Raw genomic sequence first — 17,536 nt, forward strand, 5'->3', positions numbered from 1 at the left:
GAAATTTCCGAGCTCATTTCTAATATTTCCAATCTCTATGATTTTCCTTTGTATTAAAAAAAATCCCTTAAGTTAAAAACTCTAATTGAGTCTCTATGAATTTACTTTGAACAATTTAACTCTCTAGACAATTTATTTGAACTATTAATTTAACAGAGAGATTTGTTTTAAAAAAATCATAAAAACCTAAAATACCAAAGATAAATCATATAAAATATTCGTAAAAATAAGCTAAATCATAGGAGATCTCAATAATTTTTTTATTTTTAATTAATTAATTAATATATATATATATATATGTTTACTTTATTCTCTAGTGCGAATTCAAATTTCACAATATATATTAATCATTTGTCGGGTTATCCAATGACTGACTAGTCATCTGGTGAGCCACTGAAGCCAGCCCAATACTACAGCTGCAGCAACAGCAATTGTCAATTGCCTCTTCTTCATAAATCTCTGTTTTTCTATCATCTACTCGGGCGTTAGAAAGCTAAGCTTCACTATCAAATCATCTGGAATGTGTTGATAGCCATTTGGAGCAATTATCCTGGTTGGAAGTTAAAAAGACTATACTGTTGACATATATAAATTGGAAGTCATAATTTGCAACATGGAACAACATTGGAGGAAAAACAGCTCCACAAATAATGTCTCACAATAACAGCAAGTACATGGCATGGCAAAGGGGGGAAAAGGAAAAGAAGAGAGAAGTAGAGAAGTCTATGTACTTCACAACACCTCCAAATCTGTCAACATAACTTCAAAGGAAAAAGGAAGCTGAATTAGTCAAATCAACATTGACTCCCAAGATCCAAAGAAACACACACATTCGCAGGCACAAACAGAATAAGTGAACTGAGGAATGCATCTTTTATGGCGGTGGAGGCCTGGCCTCAAACAGTGGAGGGCAGCAGCTTGTGAACAGGCCACAGCAGCAAAGAAACCACAAGCTGCAAAATGTAGAGAGAACCGAGTTCAAGACGAAGTAAACTTCCAGCTCCAATATTACTTTCCCTGTTGGAAGCTAGGAAACATGACGGGAAAATGGGAAGAGACACTTACCATGATTCCAGAAGACCTCCCCCAGGGGGTGGAGGTGGTGCCGGTGGCAGCAGTGGCGATTCTGGGGGAGGAGTCGGATCCATGACTGATAACAGAACCACCACTGCAAGGTTCTCGACAGAAACAAGACTACTTTTTGCTCATAGACGTCTATATAATTCACCAATGGTCAACTAGCTAGGTCACGCTTCCATCTACCATTCAATGCGTATTTGGAAGGGGGCTTCCCAACTAACACATCAACAAAAGTCTGCAGATGCACCGTTTACTGAACATCAGAACCCAGAATCTGAAATGCCTTTCCAAGGTCGCATCGCATGAATTTGATGCCTTATCAGGTTGAGTCAACTCTCAGATAAGTTTAGAAACCTATGATTCAGCATTCAGCTTATTAGATTCCATAGCTTATGCTCTTATCTCCTTGGATGTATGCCAAAGCAGCATTGTCCGTTGGAAACCTACTAGTCAACTAGTCCGAAGTCCGAACATTGACAAAACTTTTCTTGATCGTTAGTGTGTCAGTTATTTCTGGTAAACTACATTTAGTGTTAATTTGAATTAGATAGTTAAGGCATCACTCTAGCATTCAAGATGCCGGCATCATTATCAAACAACCTTATTACCATGCTAAAGCAAATCTCAAAATTCATAGAATTAGCTCCCTTCTCCACACACTTGAAAGTGATTTTTTTTTTTTTTTAGGATTGCCTACAGACACCATCTTTTATTTACAGCTAAAAAGGGTAATAGTATACAAACAAAAATTTCTACAAAACTTCATAGAAAGTGGATTATATTGGCAATTCATGTTTAATGACACTCTTTTCCTGAATTTTAATTTTTTTTAGAAAAAATAAGAACTACGAACTATACAAATTAAAATATTGAACTGTTTAAGTCTACATGTTCAGGAATGAGTCCTCCTAGATTAATCAGATTTTGTTTTATCACCGTACATTATTCTTTAGAGAAATTGAGTCAGAATCTCTAAAATTGTTTCAGTCCTAGTCAAGATGGGCATCCTACTCTTTCACAAAACGAACGAGAAAGTACTACATATTTGAATGGAATTCACTACTTTATTCGGCAATCTATGACAGGTGAGCAAGATTAGTGACTTAAAAATAGAGCTTAGCCAAGCACCGAGCACAAGCCTCCAAGCATAGATCTGGAGTTAAAATGAGCTCAAAAATTTAAAACTGCAGAAAAAATCTCATATGGTACATCCGTTCACCGACAAATGAACCGCTAAAAGGGAATCCAGATGATATATATGTAGATGTAGGCATGAACTTCCGGCTACTAATTCTTTTTGCCACTAACTTGGAGAATTTCAATTCTAAGCATGTCATCATACACAAGCTCTTGGTAATTTGCAAATGTAACCAGCACCAAGTAAGAAGTCGTCATTGCAAATAAATGAAATTAATTTGAATTTTCTCTATATTTTTTATATTAACAAATGAAAAAATGAAACAAGCATTTAAGCATTTTCTATGGAAACTGTAACTGGAAAAAACAAAACAAAAAAATCAAGGTCAAGCCGCAAGTCTTGGCTGTAATCTCCTTCCCTTTATGAACAACTTGCAATTTGAAAGGTAACCAGACTGCATTGTCCACATTGCCACTGAATCCCCTTCCAGTTTTCCCCTATGGAGAAAATATAACTGGGAAAGAAACTAGAGTGAATGGATACCACCAGAATGCATGTTACCTAGGCTCAATGTTGCTAGTTCTGCTGTAGCATTACTCAGGTCTCAGGAACTAATGTTTTCCATGCAGAATGATTCAAATCTGGGCTCAGTTAAGTCCACTGCTTCATCTTGGGAACTCAAACTTCTAGCTTTTGAAGTAAGGAGGATGTATCGCTCAATCTGCTCTGTAGAAAGGGAATCTACTTCTTGCCCGTTCTCGTCAACAGAAGGTTTGCTTTCTATTATATCTAATGGCAGTGAACATTGAGCTGACAAGCTGTTGGATGTGACTCCCTTGAACTCCTTAGCGCCAAAAGCACTCTCAACTGGTTTGTCAGCCCTCTCAACGTCTACACCACTTTTAATGCAATGACTAGAGTTCTGCACAATAATGGAAGATACAATTTTCAAATGTATCAATTGGAAAATTAACAAACCTTTTAAAAAGCCCAAATAGAGTATCATCGGGTTAAAATTAACTTCATTGAGACAAACTCTTCCATCAGTTTTTCAGATTCCTACTGGGCCTCTCACAGTGATGAAGAAAGCAGGATGCAGAAAAAATAATCAGTGATTACTGAAAAATGCTACCCAAAAGGGGGACACAGTTTGCAACAGATAATATTGATGAATAGCCACAACAAATATCCACTCCTTTAGCAAATGACATATCTGAACTCATTAACTAGGCACATGTCCTAGTTATTGATGTGAGTGATGACAACTAGAACTTCAGAGGTTTAGAGGAAAATGATGATTACCAACTGATTTCTGTGAGTAAAGGCAGTGTATATCTGAAATAATTGGAAGACGTCAGTATAACATTACCAAAACTGGAGGTGTACGCACCTGTACTAAAGGATTAAAGATACTCCCTCCCTCTCTCTCTCTCTCTCTCTAGATACGCGTGCGCGCACACACTTATGTTAGGGCTTATGGACACTGCCATAAGAGTCAAAGAGTAGCAGCAGTTGCAAAGGTGCAGTTATCAAAGGGTGTTCATTTTCATACTTCTCAGAGTATGAATGATTGAAAAATAAATGCTAAGATGTTAGATCATAAATTCCATTTCCTCTCCCCTTACAATCAAAACGGCTTGCAAGCTTGGACACACAGGAAGTACAAACAAATACACTAAAAGTAACACAAATCCTATATGCAATACAATAACTCATTGAAATTGCCACAAATCCTATGAAGCATTCTTTTTCCAACTTTAAGCAATACATTGAGTATTGGGAGGGAAGGGGAGTTGGAATATGATATATTTTGCTCTGCCATACAGCCTGCATTTACAGGTTGTGCCACTTATATGAATTCTAATAAATCTTAATTCATTTAATAATAAAAGATTTAGAAAGCTAAAAAAAAACATTTAATGCTACACCTTGATCAACCACAATGACATGGTAATTTCTCAATTTGTACGGGTCATCTTTATGTGGGAGCATGCTCGTATTCTCTTGTCCAACTTCAGCAGATTTTTTCCAAACCCACAAAGCAAACAAATATAAGAACATGCTCCAAGCTAGGCCTATAATGCTCCCAACTTGTAAGTGCATGTGGATACAGATGAAAACGTAAACCAGCATATCACCATTTTATATGTTACAAGTTTTATGTTGCCCATTGGCAGATACCTTTTCCCAAATCAATACATTTTACTAGTCTTCCTACTGTTAAGATTTCTTAAACCAAAGGAATGTATACACTGTTTCTCAGGTAACATATAATGGAACAAAACCATTCACTTTCCCTCTCTTTAAGTAAAGAGTTAAGAGGTTGTTGCTTATTGTTTTAGCAGCATGATTCTTTCATATGATTCTGTTTCAAAATTACGAAGGTATCTTCCAACAAGCCATCAGCTAATTTCTGGAAGGATTGGTGCTCTTTGAAGATCATTAATGTCAAGCATCTGCCTTCTTATGTTAGCAACATAGAGTTTTACTGGGTGTAAAGGAGCATCTAAAGAATTTGATCTCAAAGCCTAAGACAGTGTCAAAGCTATATGTACCTGAAAAATATTTAGAGGGAAGTTTTGCCTTCTAGATTTTTCTGGAGCAATGGTTGAAAGTATTTGCACAACCTCACTCATTGTTGGTCTAGAATCAGGATCTAACAGCAAACATTCCTTCGCCAAGTAAGCCATTATATGCATCTCTTCTTCGGGGAAATTCCCTTTCAATTGTGGGTCTGGTAAGTCCATAATCACTCTCTTGCTGTCCAGTAAACGTGGAGTAGCCTGCAAGGACAAAGAAATTATGAATCAACTGAAACATTTGTGTGCATTACCAAATAAATTAAGCACCCAATTCCCCTGGGAGAAAATAAAAGGAAATAAAGTAAAATAAAAGACGAAGATCCAATGGCATTTTGGTCACTGAACTATACCACATGATCATAAGAACTAATGTTCTGCAATAAAACAAGAGTGCAGGCAAAAACGACATTAAACCAACAAAAGCCAAATGATCATGCATCTTTCAGTAACACCAACAAAATGTCAGCTTAAAATTTAATGTGTTCATTAAGAGACAACCTCATGTCAAGGAAATTTAAACTGATCCATGCAAGCATTTTATGCAATAAAATCAGATCTCAATATCATACCCAAATAACGAGGCTCTCTTCTCCTTTATTCACTGTTTTACGGATAGGATGCTGACCACTAATCAGCTCAAGAAGAACTACCCCAAAACTGAAAACATCTGACTTAAGAGAAGCTCTTCCAACAATTGCGTATTCTGGTGCAAAATAGCCAAAAGTCCCCTGCATTCTAGCTGGAGAACTGGGACAGCTGGGAAGATCATCATTCCTTAAATGTTTAGCCATTCCAAGATCAGTTATCTGCACTCATATGCATAAAGTGGTAAGGAAGCAACACAGGGAATAGAAAAATAATTGACATGTCTCACAATCAGAGGCTTGAAATTACTACCATAGCAATAATTGATTCTCTACAAGACTATGTGCAAGGAAGAAGCATTCTTTTCTGTAATGCCCCAAAAAGAAAGAAAAAAATAAAAAATATATGTTATAAATAAATAAATAATATATATATATAGTAACCTGGTAAGTAAATCTGGAGGATATCTTGGAATATTAAATAAATAAGTGGCAAGAATTGAGACATATACATCGCGTATGTATATATATGTGTTGCATTTGAGGATGCATGCATGCATAACAAATACTCATTGGAAGCAATGACATAAAAAGACAAAACATGGGGATAAGTGAGTATTGACATTGTACTTGCAATAGGGGTTAGGCCTAGAAAAATCACGTGGCCTACTTCATCTCCCATGCAAATAAGACAAAAAGGGTACATTCACTTGATTTGACCCATAATGGTCAAGGAGTTGAAATTAGTTGTAAACACATAAGGGAAAGTTAGATATGAAAGAATCTGACAAGGACAACAAAAGATATGACAAATTAAGCTATTTAAGGAGAAACAAAATAATAAAGAAGAGTTAAATAAGGAATTTCATAAGAAGCAAGCACATGGACTTATAATAAAAAACATGTCTCTAGAAGCACAACAGCTTTACCATAAATAGAGCAAGATTTGCCCAAAAGGAAACAAATATACGAGGAGGAAGCAGAGAGGGGCAAAAGGAAACCTAACACTGTAAGCTATCATTGTGTTAGTTGATTTATTATTTATTTATGTGTTTATTTGGTTTGTGATAAGTGATGACTTTGAAAGTTAGTTATTGCAACACCAAAGTTGCTTTGGGTATTGATGCAAATTTGTAAGATTTCCTTGTCTCTAGTCATGGTATGTCTCATATGTATACAAAGATATGTTGGGGATGATCACTAACCTTGAAATAGAAACACTTCGCTATCTAGTTTCCCCACACCATGACACGTATGCAAGTATAAATATATGTATATATTGACTATCAGCTTACTGAGTTATTCAAAACTCACACATTTGTTTTGTTTAGACTTTCCAGGCATGCACTATGTTTTACTTTAAATTTTAAACCATGTTGTAAGTCTCATTCTTCCTTTCTTACTTTTTCTTTCTTTCTTAATTTTTCTCTTTCCTTGTTTAAATGCTAGCAGTAAGCAAGAATTCTACTCTTATTTTAAGTCAAAACAACAACAACAACAATAATAATAATAATAATGAAAATATATGTATCTAAGCATATACACCTCATTAGCAATGCATGTCCAAATCTGTTTCTTAACTCCTCTTAGTATAATTTAGTAGGCAAAAATGTGGAAACCATGAATTTCTGCTTTTCTTTGCACGTAATTAAGATTTATTTACAATATATATATATATATATTTGACTTTTAGATATATAAACCTCCTATGCAATTAATCCATTTTAATTTATTATTTAAAAGTTTACTACCATGTATACAAATAAATTTATTTATGGGGTCATAATCCCTATAGTTTTGTTCTTTTACCTTGCTTTCATCACATTTTAAGTGTCTGGTTTTTCACTCTACTTTTGTCACATTTAAGGTTGGTGCATTCATACCTTTGCTCTCCATGTATCATCCAAGAGTACGTTAGAGGATTTGACATCTCTATGCAAGATTTTTGGTGCAGCTGCTTCATGGAGATATTCCAAACCTTTGGCAGCTCCAATTGCAATTGCAACACGAGTACCCCAATCCAAGAATTTTCCAGAAGCCCCATCCAAACACTCTCTTAAATTACCATTGAACATATATTCAAATACTAGCAGTCTCTCAGCATTTTTTCCTCGGTTTTCTGAGCAGAAGCCCAGCAATGGCACCACATGACAATGATGGAGTCTTGATATCAATTCAATCTGTCCAGAACAGCAAATCTTAAAACATAAGAACAGTGAAAATTGTTTCTAGCACCAAAGGTCCAGATATCACACAAAATTGTGTTAACAGGCAACATAATAGCACCAGTTTGAGGTATTACCTCTGTCAAGAAAATAGCTTCTGAGTGTGCTCCTGCCTTAGTCTTCAGTCGCTTAACTGCCACAGTTCTACCATCTTTAAGATGACCACGGTAAACATGACTGCTGCCCCCAACACCAATCAAATTTGAATTGGAGAATTTATTGGTTGCATGCTCCAACTCAGAGTAGGAAAACTGTATAACTGTTCCAACAATTGTTTCTCCTTTGTGTCTGAATAGGAATGAAGCCTTGTAAATGAGCCCTGTAACAAAGTATTTATAGTAATATAGGAAATTAAGGCCAACTTTGTCCCAAAAATAGTTCAATAAATGACACCAGATGCAAGTTGAGGCTCCAGTTCAAGAGGCACACTAATAGAGTCCATCAGAGAAAGTTGCACCACGTACCTGTGACGGGCTTAACAGGGGAGCCTATATAAATTCTTGAATCGGTAACGGAAGAAGCCCTTTGACTTATTAGTTTTGTAGCACTGCTGAAACTAGTTTCTTGATCCATTGAGAATAGAGGGCGTTGTTCAGGATATTTGCCTCTTCGATAAAAATAGCATGCCACTGAAGCAATAAATGCCATAGTTGTGAGCAGCAGACATGCTAGCAGAATGACCACAACAATTTTGCTGGATATACGCTTCTTTGAAGAATCCAGAGAATCAGATGATCCTGTTTGAAGCAACAAAACATCAATCAAGTCTCACCTCCGACCCATGTAGCCTGAATAGTGATTTGCAATAGATTACCATGATTAATCATATTATCATACCAGCATATGGACATATGAATAACAAAATAAAATATTTGTTCCAATAGATTTGTCATGGACTATCTATAGACCAATATCATGAAAACCAGATACCCAGTTATCTCTGAGCCCTGTGAACCACAAACTGAAAACTAAGCACATGAACAAGCAAGCCAGGGTGACCACTGGATTGCTCTATCTTACCCCACATAGAAATGAGCTATGAACTAGGTCCCTGCATAACCTTTTTGTTCTGAATAAACGAAGGGTGCTTTTTTTTTCTAATAATTTGATATTTCTAATTTCTGTAGCATCATGCCCCATGCTGTTAAATAGCTTATACAATGTTTGGAACATTTTCTTACAATTTAAGCTTTTAGGAACAGAAATGCAACATGATACCAAAGCTTTAGTTTCAGGATTTGTGCTTCACATTATGTTTGTTATCTTGTAAATTTTTCTATGTACCTTGTTTAGTTCATCTACCTTCCCCCAACTCTCACAAAGAAGGGAGCCTGTGCACAGAGGATGCCCTTTTTTACCTTGTTTAATTCATCTGTTTGCCCCTCACGTCCACATCCATTATCACACAAGGGGGAGAATGTTAGGTAGCTCAATTTATATAGTTGCACTAAGTTCCTGTTAGAAAATTATTTAAATTAAGTACATGATTGAAACTAAATGCAGTTGTTCGAATTAATGAGTTAGAAACCTGATAGGCTTGGTCACCCAAGAGACTACTTCACACATGCATTAACTAGAAGAGTTATACATGAACTAGGAACTCCAAAAGCATTCTTAAATTAAGAAGTTCAAAAGATTTGCCTTCAAATATTAAAACATTCATAAAGAAAATATTTGAAAACTACTATTAAAATAGTGGGCATCTTAGTAACTCCGAAGGGAACATGAGCTATACATTTTATCGACGCATAAGTCCAAATGAAATAAGGCAAGCATTAAAAAAGATGAAAAATCATAAGGCGGTGGGACCGGATAATATACCAATAGAAGCATGGAAATGCATGGGAGAAGAGGGTATCTCCTGTCTAACGAAATTATTTAACGCGATTCTTAAATCAAAAAAGATACCAGATGAGTGGAGGAAGAGTACTTTGGTCCCTATATATAAGAACAAAGGAGATGTTCAAAACTGTGAAAATTACAGAAGAATTACGTTAATGAGCCATACCATGAAACTCTGGGAGAGAGTAATAGAGCAGAGGCTCAGAAAAGAAACAGAGGTCTCAGAAAATTAGTTTGGTTTCATGCCCGGTAGGTCAAAAATGGAAGCTATATATCTATTGAGGCGCCTAATGGAAAGGTATCGGGATATCAGAAGGACCTACATATGGTGTTTATAGATCTAGAAAATGCCTATGATAGGGTCCCTAGAGAAGTATTATGGAGGGTTTTAGAGAAGAAATGAGTCCGAATAGCCTATATACAAGCCCTTAAGGACATGTATCATGGTGCAGAGACAAGGGTCAGAACATGCGGAGGGGATACTGAACCGTTTAAAATTACAATAAGATTGCATCAAGGTTCTGCACTAAGTCCATACTTATTTGCTTTAGTAATGGATGAACTCACTAAAGATATTCAAACAGATGTGCCATGGTGTATACTATTTGCAGACGACATAGTGTTGGTGGATGAAACAAAAGAAGGAGTGAACACTAAGCTTAAGTTATGGAGAAACAATTTAGAATCTAAGGGATTTAAATTAAGCAGAAAGAAAACAGAATATATGGAATGTAAATTTAGTAAGAATGCAAGAGTGGAGGATGTTATAATAAAATTAGAAGACCAAATCTTACAAAGAAAAGACCATTTTCGATATTTGGGATCAGTGATTCAAAAAGATGGAGAAATTCACGAGGATGTCACACATAGAATTAAGGCAGGTTGGCTAAAATGGAGAAATGCATCGGGGGTGTTATGTGATGATAAAATCCCATTAAAATTGAAAGGAAAATTCTATAGGACAACTATAAAACCAGTTTTGTTGTACAGCTCAGAATGTTGGACAGTCAAATACCAACATGAGCAAAAGACGAGTGTAGCGGAGATGAGGATGTTAAGATGGATGTGCAGCCATACAAGAAAAGATAAAATTAGAAATGAAGTTATTCGTAATAAGATAGGAGTAGTGCCAATAGAGGAGAAGATGAGAGAGACTAGACTAAGATGGTTTGGTCATGTAAGAAGGAGACCAAGAGACGCTCCTGTGAGGAGAATTGATGAAATGGAACAATTAATAAAAAAAAGAGGTAGACCTAAGAAGACTTTGAGGGAGACATTAAAGTTTGATATGAAGTGTATGGATCTCAATGAAGATATGACAAAAGATAGAAATACATGGAAGTCTAGAATTCATGTAGCCGACCCCATATAGTGGGATAAAGGTTGGATATGTTGTTGTTGTTATTGTTTTAAAATTGAGGTTGACAAGTACTTGGTTCCCATCAGTTAGTGCAAAACCATAAGGGAACGAAATCAAATCTGAGATAAGTTAAATCCTAGAGTAGAGTTGCTAGATCCCTTGGACAATGGGAGGCTCCGACTATCTTCAAGAAGCATCATCATGCCTCTTAGCAAAAGAGATTTGCACTAGTTTCAATTCTGGTTTTCTCTAACAGCACTAGTTACTGTTCTAGTTCTTGAACAGTTCCTAACAGCTTACGCTTTTTGGACTAATGGTAATATAAAACACATGAGCTAATCAAGCAAAGTTGAACTATTTACAATTCAACTCAATCTTGCTTTCACTTACCCAACTCTCACGATTAAAAATAATGACAACGAGAAGAAACTAGGAGTCAAAAGTGCATTTCCAAGTACCATGTGCATGTTCTAGGATGCAACAACATTGTAAATTAAAATAACTGGTTAACAATGAACCAGACTCCATCACTAAGACTATGCTGCACTTATTTGCAACATAATATTAAACTTCAAAAAATTATTGTAGATTCCTTATAATTTTAGATTCACTATTTGCTGAGCATGACATAGTTACTCAATCATAATTTATAAAGGCAAACTAAGCACTTTTGCTCTAGGTTTTTGCAACATTTGTTTACACATAGAAACCATCAATATGGGAAACGGCATGAACCTTAGTATATGCATCACAAGTATCAAAGCATAGGAATATAACTAAAGGTCCATTTCTCTAAAGGATTCTTTTGCATTTGTTATCATGTGCCTATAATCTACTAGAACATCCTTTTAAGAAGGTTAGCTTTGAACCAGACGTCGAAACTTCCAGAAAATAAGGAAAAGTGGTATAGACATAGAAAGCAGAAGGATAGCTTTGAACTGCACATTGCAGTTTCTAGAAAATAAGGAAAAGGGGTATATAGAGCATAAAAAACCACTATAATTGTCCTCATGATCAGAAATGTAAGAACAAGATTTGGAGCATTCAGAATGCCAGGTGGTTGGCTCATCATTACCAAGAGTATACTAGGTTAAACAAAAGCATACAAGTGGTAGCATTTGCATTATAAGATACCATTATGACAAAGAATTCACTTAAACTAAGACATCATTTTTCCATCATCCAGAGATTAGAGAATCAAAATCATTCAAGGATGACACTTCTATGCACTAGAGTAATACCAGAAGTGCATCTACAGGCTGTAAAACAGCTCTTGCTGAGATTGTCATCCGATACTTCAGGGAATCCATTCTCACCACACAGGCAAATCCATCTACCTTTACTTGACCCCGCTGCAGCCAGATGAAAACTATCAAACTTAGTATTGGAAGTCATGAAAAATGGCAGTCCATAAGTAACATAAAATACTAATAAAGAAAATCCACCAAGCATAAACTTCATACCCTAACTTTCTACGGCAAGTTCATTTACAGAAAAAAAAAAAACTTTCCAGGGCAAGTTACTGATTTATCAGAACCCTGTTTTAACAGTCCTGAAAGTAATGGGTTTGATCCCATTCCCATTCTTTTAATTAGACTCATTGTTATGGCATATTGATCAAGTTTGTAACCATTGAATCAACACAGCAAGAATGGGCTACTTGATGAGGGAAAAAATATAAAATTTTAATATTTGATCTTAGGATATTTAGAATTTAAATTTATCATATTCTGTTTAAGTTTTAGATTCTTAGACTTCATCTTTTAGATAGTTTTGTTGTTTATTTATTTTGTTAAGCTAATTATAGTAAGAATAGGAATTCATTATTACATTAGTTAGGATTGGATTTCAGCCTATAAATAGGCAGGCATATGATATATTCAGAAATACACGCTTTGATTGATATTGAATAGAATTGTGATCTCTCTCTCTCTCTCTCTCTCTCTCACACACACACACACACAGCTTCTTCTTTGATTTTCTTCAATCTTTCCCATAACCACTACTGTGTTTTATCTACATTATCTAAAGTAACTAAGTACTTCAAAGAACTGGCTACAATTGAGAAGGAAATATAAATAGAGCATCTATTGTCTACGGATGGTCCAAGACATCTGGGTATTGAAACAGAGTTGGGATGTTACAAGCCTTGGTACAAAATTATGTTTATACATCTTTTAATTCATATTTTTGTTTTTTAGGGGGTGAAGCTGTGATTCAGACTCCAAATAATAGTTTAGTTTTTTATTAGACTGGATCATATTTGTACAGTTGAGACTCTTCAGCTTAGGGATTGTTAAGAAATAGCAGTAAGATGCATCGTTACAAAATAGAAACAAGATCATTTTATACCAGGACTGCAATCACATGAGGTAGAACAGTTGGTTTTTGTGGCAAAGCTCTGGTTTCCCTGATATGCGGAACATGTGCACTTCCACTTGTTTGTATTGGATGTATCAGAAAGTTCATCTGCCACTAAAATAACAACACATGAGCTTCTTTCTGACTGTGTAATTATTTTTAAATTGTAAGTCAAAGACACATACATATAGAATACCCAACACATAAAGAAACCTCCCCACCTCCCTCTCTGTCTCTCTCCCTTCCCGCCCTGATGAGGTGTAATCTGTTGAGTCCATTCAGAATATGGTTACATCATGGTAGCAAACTCCCTTACATGCAAGTGTCCCAATAAACACCCGGCCCCTTGCCCATGAAATTATTACTATTAGTTTTCATTGATAGCACCACAATCAAATGTTTTCTTTGGTAGAATTTAGCATCTAAGTTAACCTAAGCTTCTGACTTTACATGATAAATGGTAGTAGACAGAATTTCTTAGTGGAGGAGACAGAATGATACTAACCACAAAGAATTTGCAGACCGCAGATCAAGCCAATGAGAAAAGCTAGGGGTACAGTTGCTCCGAGCCTCATTTATTCCAGCACAAACACTGTACTTGAAACAAAAAGTAAGGCACTTAGATGACATGATTTCAATTACATATAGATATATTTACTTGAATGACAGTAATTCAGAAAAATATCTATCTCTTGGAGTTCAAGTGTTAGAAATCATGTAGGTAGGTATAAAGACATTTTAGTTCAAACTGTTGACGAAGTTGGCCAATGAAACTTTATAATTGATCAAAAATTTTAGCAAGAATTAGACATTTCAGTAAATCTCTCTGTAAACTTCAATGGGAAACATGATTCTCAATAAATTAGTTGCTAAGGCAGTTGGTCTTCTTGAAATGTATCTGCAAATTTTATGGGAAAATTCTTCCAGTCACTAAGAGCCAAATTAATCAACTATGACTGACCTTCATTACAAGCAAGAAACTCACTCGCGAACCATTATCTCAAGTTCTCCCATTCACATGCTGCTAAGGCTATCTGTTTCAAGAATAATAATAGATAATTAGGGCTGGCAGGAAATGGTAAAAATATCAGAGGCAAGCAGCAGCAGCTAAAAATCAACCATAGCTGAAGCAAGATCCAAAATCCATTAGAGATGTTCAATCGTCTAACATTACAGCTAAAAGTGATCCAGTTTTCTATAAATGATAGAGGTTGGATTTTCATAGCATCTTTTTTAGACCTGTTAGCTAATGCGGAAGCACAAGGTTAGATAAATATAGCAGTTCCTATATCCAAAACCCTATAATAATGGTATATGGCAAGATGACGGCTACAGATCACAGGTTACAAGCAACAGATGGGCGGTTTGCACTGGAATTTTTAGGAGACTTTGCTAATACAGACATAAAATAGAGCAAATACGCTGACGGCAATATCTGGATATCTGGAAGACATGGCCAAATGAAGCAGTAACATGGACAGATTATCACAAAGGTCATGCAGGTAGGAATTACTGCACATACAGTAGGCCAACAAACTTTTACAAGATGTGATTCATCTCAACCACACTTCAAAATATTTGACCAATACAAATGCAGGAGAACATGGCTTTTAAATTTCGTGAATTTTAGGGGGGGGTTGGCTAGGTAAACAATCTTCTGGGGTTTTTTGTCAACAAATAATTGATTATCTACAGTACCAAAAACAACTCTTATAAATATTTAATACAAAGTTAATGGGCTTAAATTCAAATGTATAAGAAACATACAAATGTCAATTCAAATTGTTACACTAGCTATAATTAAGATGAATTATTGTAAGCCTGATATATCTTCTTTCTAGAGCATGCTATATTCAAACTTAACTTATCTGAAATTTGTGTACGTAGAAGGAATGAAGAAATGGTCTCTCCATACCCCAACAAGACAGTAACGGTTAGCAGATGAAAAAATACAACATAAAAACAAAACAGTTTTAAAGCATTTCTTAAACATCCAGCTACACAGAGAAAGTTCTGTAAACGGGAGCAAATAAGAACCCACATGAAGTTTATCCATAAAAAGTACACCAACGACTCTGCATCTTGCAATTAGTATAAGAATAGAAATCTTCAGAAAATATACTTTCAAATTTAACTATTTTGAGTACGGATGAAAGCAAGGAACACACCGAGTTGATCATTAAAACATCTGAAGACCAATCACCAATAGCAGGCCAAAGAAAAACATGTAACGCATAATATAAATGTGACAGCAATAGGTCAGAAAACGACTTGAGGGCGGGCTTTTCTATTACACATTCAAGCAGAGAACTGCTAGAGCATATATATAAGTCCGTTGGAAAAACCCGGCGAAAGCAACCTATCCCCAAACCTGAAAGGGACCTCTCAACAATCCATTATTCAAGTATTAGTAGCATAATTAATTATGTTATCTTTCCACCATAACCCTATTGAATTTTATCTAGCTAACCCTATTGCGTTAAAAAGGAAAGTATTTTTAAATTTCTGGAAGAGGTACGTGCCAACGGTTAGATTATACTTTGCTTCGAAGACATTGTTGAGAAGGTGGACAGATACGCACCCACGCGCGCTAACATAGACCTTGCAATAGCGACGTTGAAGACAACCTCCCCACGGCGAGCCCACCAACTCGGCGCCGGTTGTCGGCAGTCGATGATAAGAAGACTGCCCAAGGCGACAGAAGGGGTCCTGATGAAATCCGGACCGTTCGATTCAGCTGATCAGGATGGTCCGGTTATCGTGACGACAACGAATTTCAAGAGAACTGTGGTGCTGCGCTATAGTCATGGGTCTCCTCTGCACGACCGGGGCAAAGGAAGCAAAACAATCTCGCACTCCTCATGCTTAGACTACGTTTGGACCACGGGAAGAGAGAAGGCAAGGAATTAAAATTTCTTTATATATATGATCTTACAAAGAAAATTGGGGAAAGGACAATGGGGGTGTCAACTGTCAAGTGTCCCTTTAATTACTGTTTTGGAAATTAATGTTTCAACAATGATAAGAGTTGCTGATTTAAGACAAGTTCACATAATACATTTAATATAAGGGTATGTAATAAAAAAAATTATTTTTAAAATTTTTTTATTGAGTTTTTTTAAATTTAATTTAATACATTTTATTTTAAATGCTAATTTTTTTATTAATTAATAATAAATATATCTTATTTTAAATTATCTTATCAACTAATAAAAATATTTAAATACTGAAAATAAAATATATAATAATATATTTATAATTAATTAATATAATTAAATAATAATGAGGGTTAACCTTAATAAAATTTGTCATCATTACCGGTCCATAAAAACTTATTATTTTTGTTCTATTTTCTTTGCGTTCTGCTCCTTCGCTTACATCGCAAACACACACTTGAAAATATCGTATTACTTCTCATTGTTCTTTGTTTTAGGACGAACACGCCTGACAATTTTCCGAAAAATTATCAGATCAGGACCACATCATATGTGAGAATAATCGGCTAATCCGCTCCGAAAAAGGATTAAATTGTTGACATAATTTACCGTATGAAAAGCGATAAACACCGTCGAAAAACAAATAATAATCAACAAAAAAGAGTGACACAATCAGGTACCTGAAGAGAAACAGCCATGAATGATTGAATCACTGGAATTGTTTCTTCTTCTTCTTCAATTACTGAAACAGTTCTCGTCCTCTGCTTGCGTAGAATTCAAACTCGAACAGGCAACCATCGAGCTTTGATCGACGCATTTAAGCTAGAATCAGCAGCTAATTTGAACTGGCAAACGTACAGCAATCGACATTCTGGAAATGTTCGCATTATTCAAGCGAGCTTCATCAGAATCGACAGGAGAAAAATGGCGTTTTAGAGCGAGAAAGAGAGAGAGAGAGAGAATGGAGGTTTTAGAGAGAGAGAACAGAGGGGGGAAGTAAGTAACTCGCTCGGTGGTGAGAGGAGAGCGCAATTCCAAGACGGCGCTGTCAGGAAGTAAAGTAGGCCCCATGCCAGTTTCCAATTTAATGATCTACAGTGTATGGCTCAGATTGGGCGCCACGTGGCAAGGCGATCCTTTCTGTCTCGTTTGTTGATCCTACGGTCAAAAGTGGGAGGAGCGGCGTCACTTTGTTCAACGGCTCCTGATTTAGATCGCCCCGAGGATGCATCGAAAAGGATGCGGATTAGTATAATTCTGTGAACCCCTCTTTGCTGCTTTCTTTTCCAAAAGTCATGATCTTTGACGCCAATTGAGGAAAAAAAAAAAAAAGTTATTAATTAAAGAAAGAAAATGACAGTATGAACGGATTGGGTTTAGTAAAAAAGTTTGAGAATTCAAAATTCAGCTAAAATATAATAAATTTTA

General features: G+C 35.8%; 1 protein-coding gene and 1 long non-coding RNA gene across 7 annotated transcripts; both read right to left on the reverse strand.

Annotated features, from left to right (window-relative positions):
• Positions 1–554: 554 nt before the first annotated feature.
• On the reverse strand, positions 555–1,750 carry LOC127812430 (uncharacterized). The gene is made up of 2 exons (XR_008025911.1): positions 1,066–1,750; positions 555–953 (listed from the first exon to the last, which is right to left on the reverse strand). It is a non-coding gene; the product is annotated as an uncharacterized LOC127812430 (long non-coding RNA).
• A 592-nt stretch (positions 1,751–2,342) lies between these two features.
• LOC127802585 (receptor-like serine/threonine-protein kinase NCRK) lies at positions 2,343–17,377 on the reverse strand. Of its 6 annotated transcripts, XM_052338487.1 has the most exons (12): positions 16,789–17,377; positions 15,754–16,042; positions 14,134–14,206; positions 13,678–13,764; positions 13,164–13,286; positions 12,053–12,163; positions 8,074–8,346; positions 7,687–7,928; positions 7,268–7,564; positions 5,370–5,606; positions 4,774–5,001; positions 2,343–3,140 (listed from the first exon to the last, which is right to left on the reverse strand). In XM_052338487.1, the coding sequence occupies exons 4-12, from the start codon at positions 13,745–13,747 to the stop codon at positions 2,823–2,825; spliced, it is 1,899 nt and encodes a 632-aa protein (XP_052194447.1). In that variant the 5' UTR covers positions 13,748–13,764; positions 14,134–14,206; positions 15,754–16,042; positions 16,789–17,377; the 3' UTR covers positions 2,343–2,822. The 6 variants fall into 6 exon arrangements, with proteins under 6 accessions (XP_052194447.1, XP_052194481.1, XP_052194440.1 ...); XM_052338521.1 differs by lacking the exon at positions 15,754–16,042 and having other exon boundaries at positions 13,164–13,280; XM_052338480.1 differs by lacking the exon at positions 15,754–16,042.
• Positions 17,378–17,536: the final 159 nt, after the last annotated feature.

Source organism: Diospyros lotus, chromosome 1 (assembly GCF_014633365.1).
Source record: "Diospyros lotus cultivar Yz01 chromosome 1, ASM1463336v1, whole genome shotgun sequence".
Lineage (NCBI taxonomy): Eukaryota > Viridiplantae > Streptophyta > Magnoliopsida > Ericales > Ebenaceae > Diospyros > Diospyros lotus.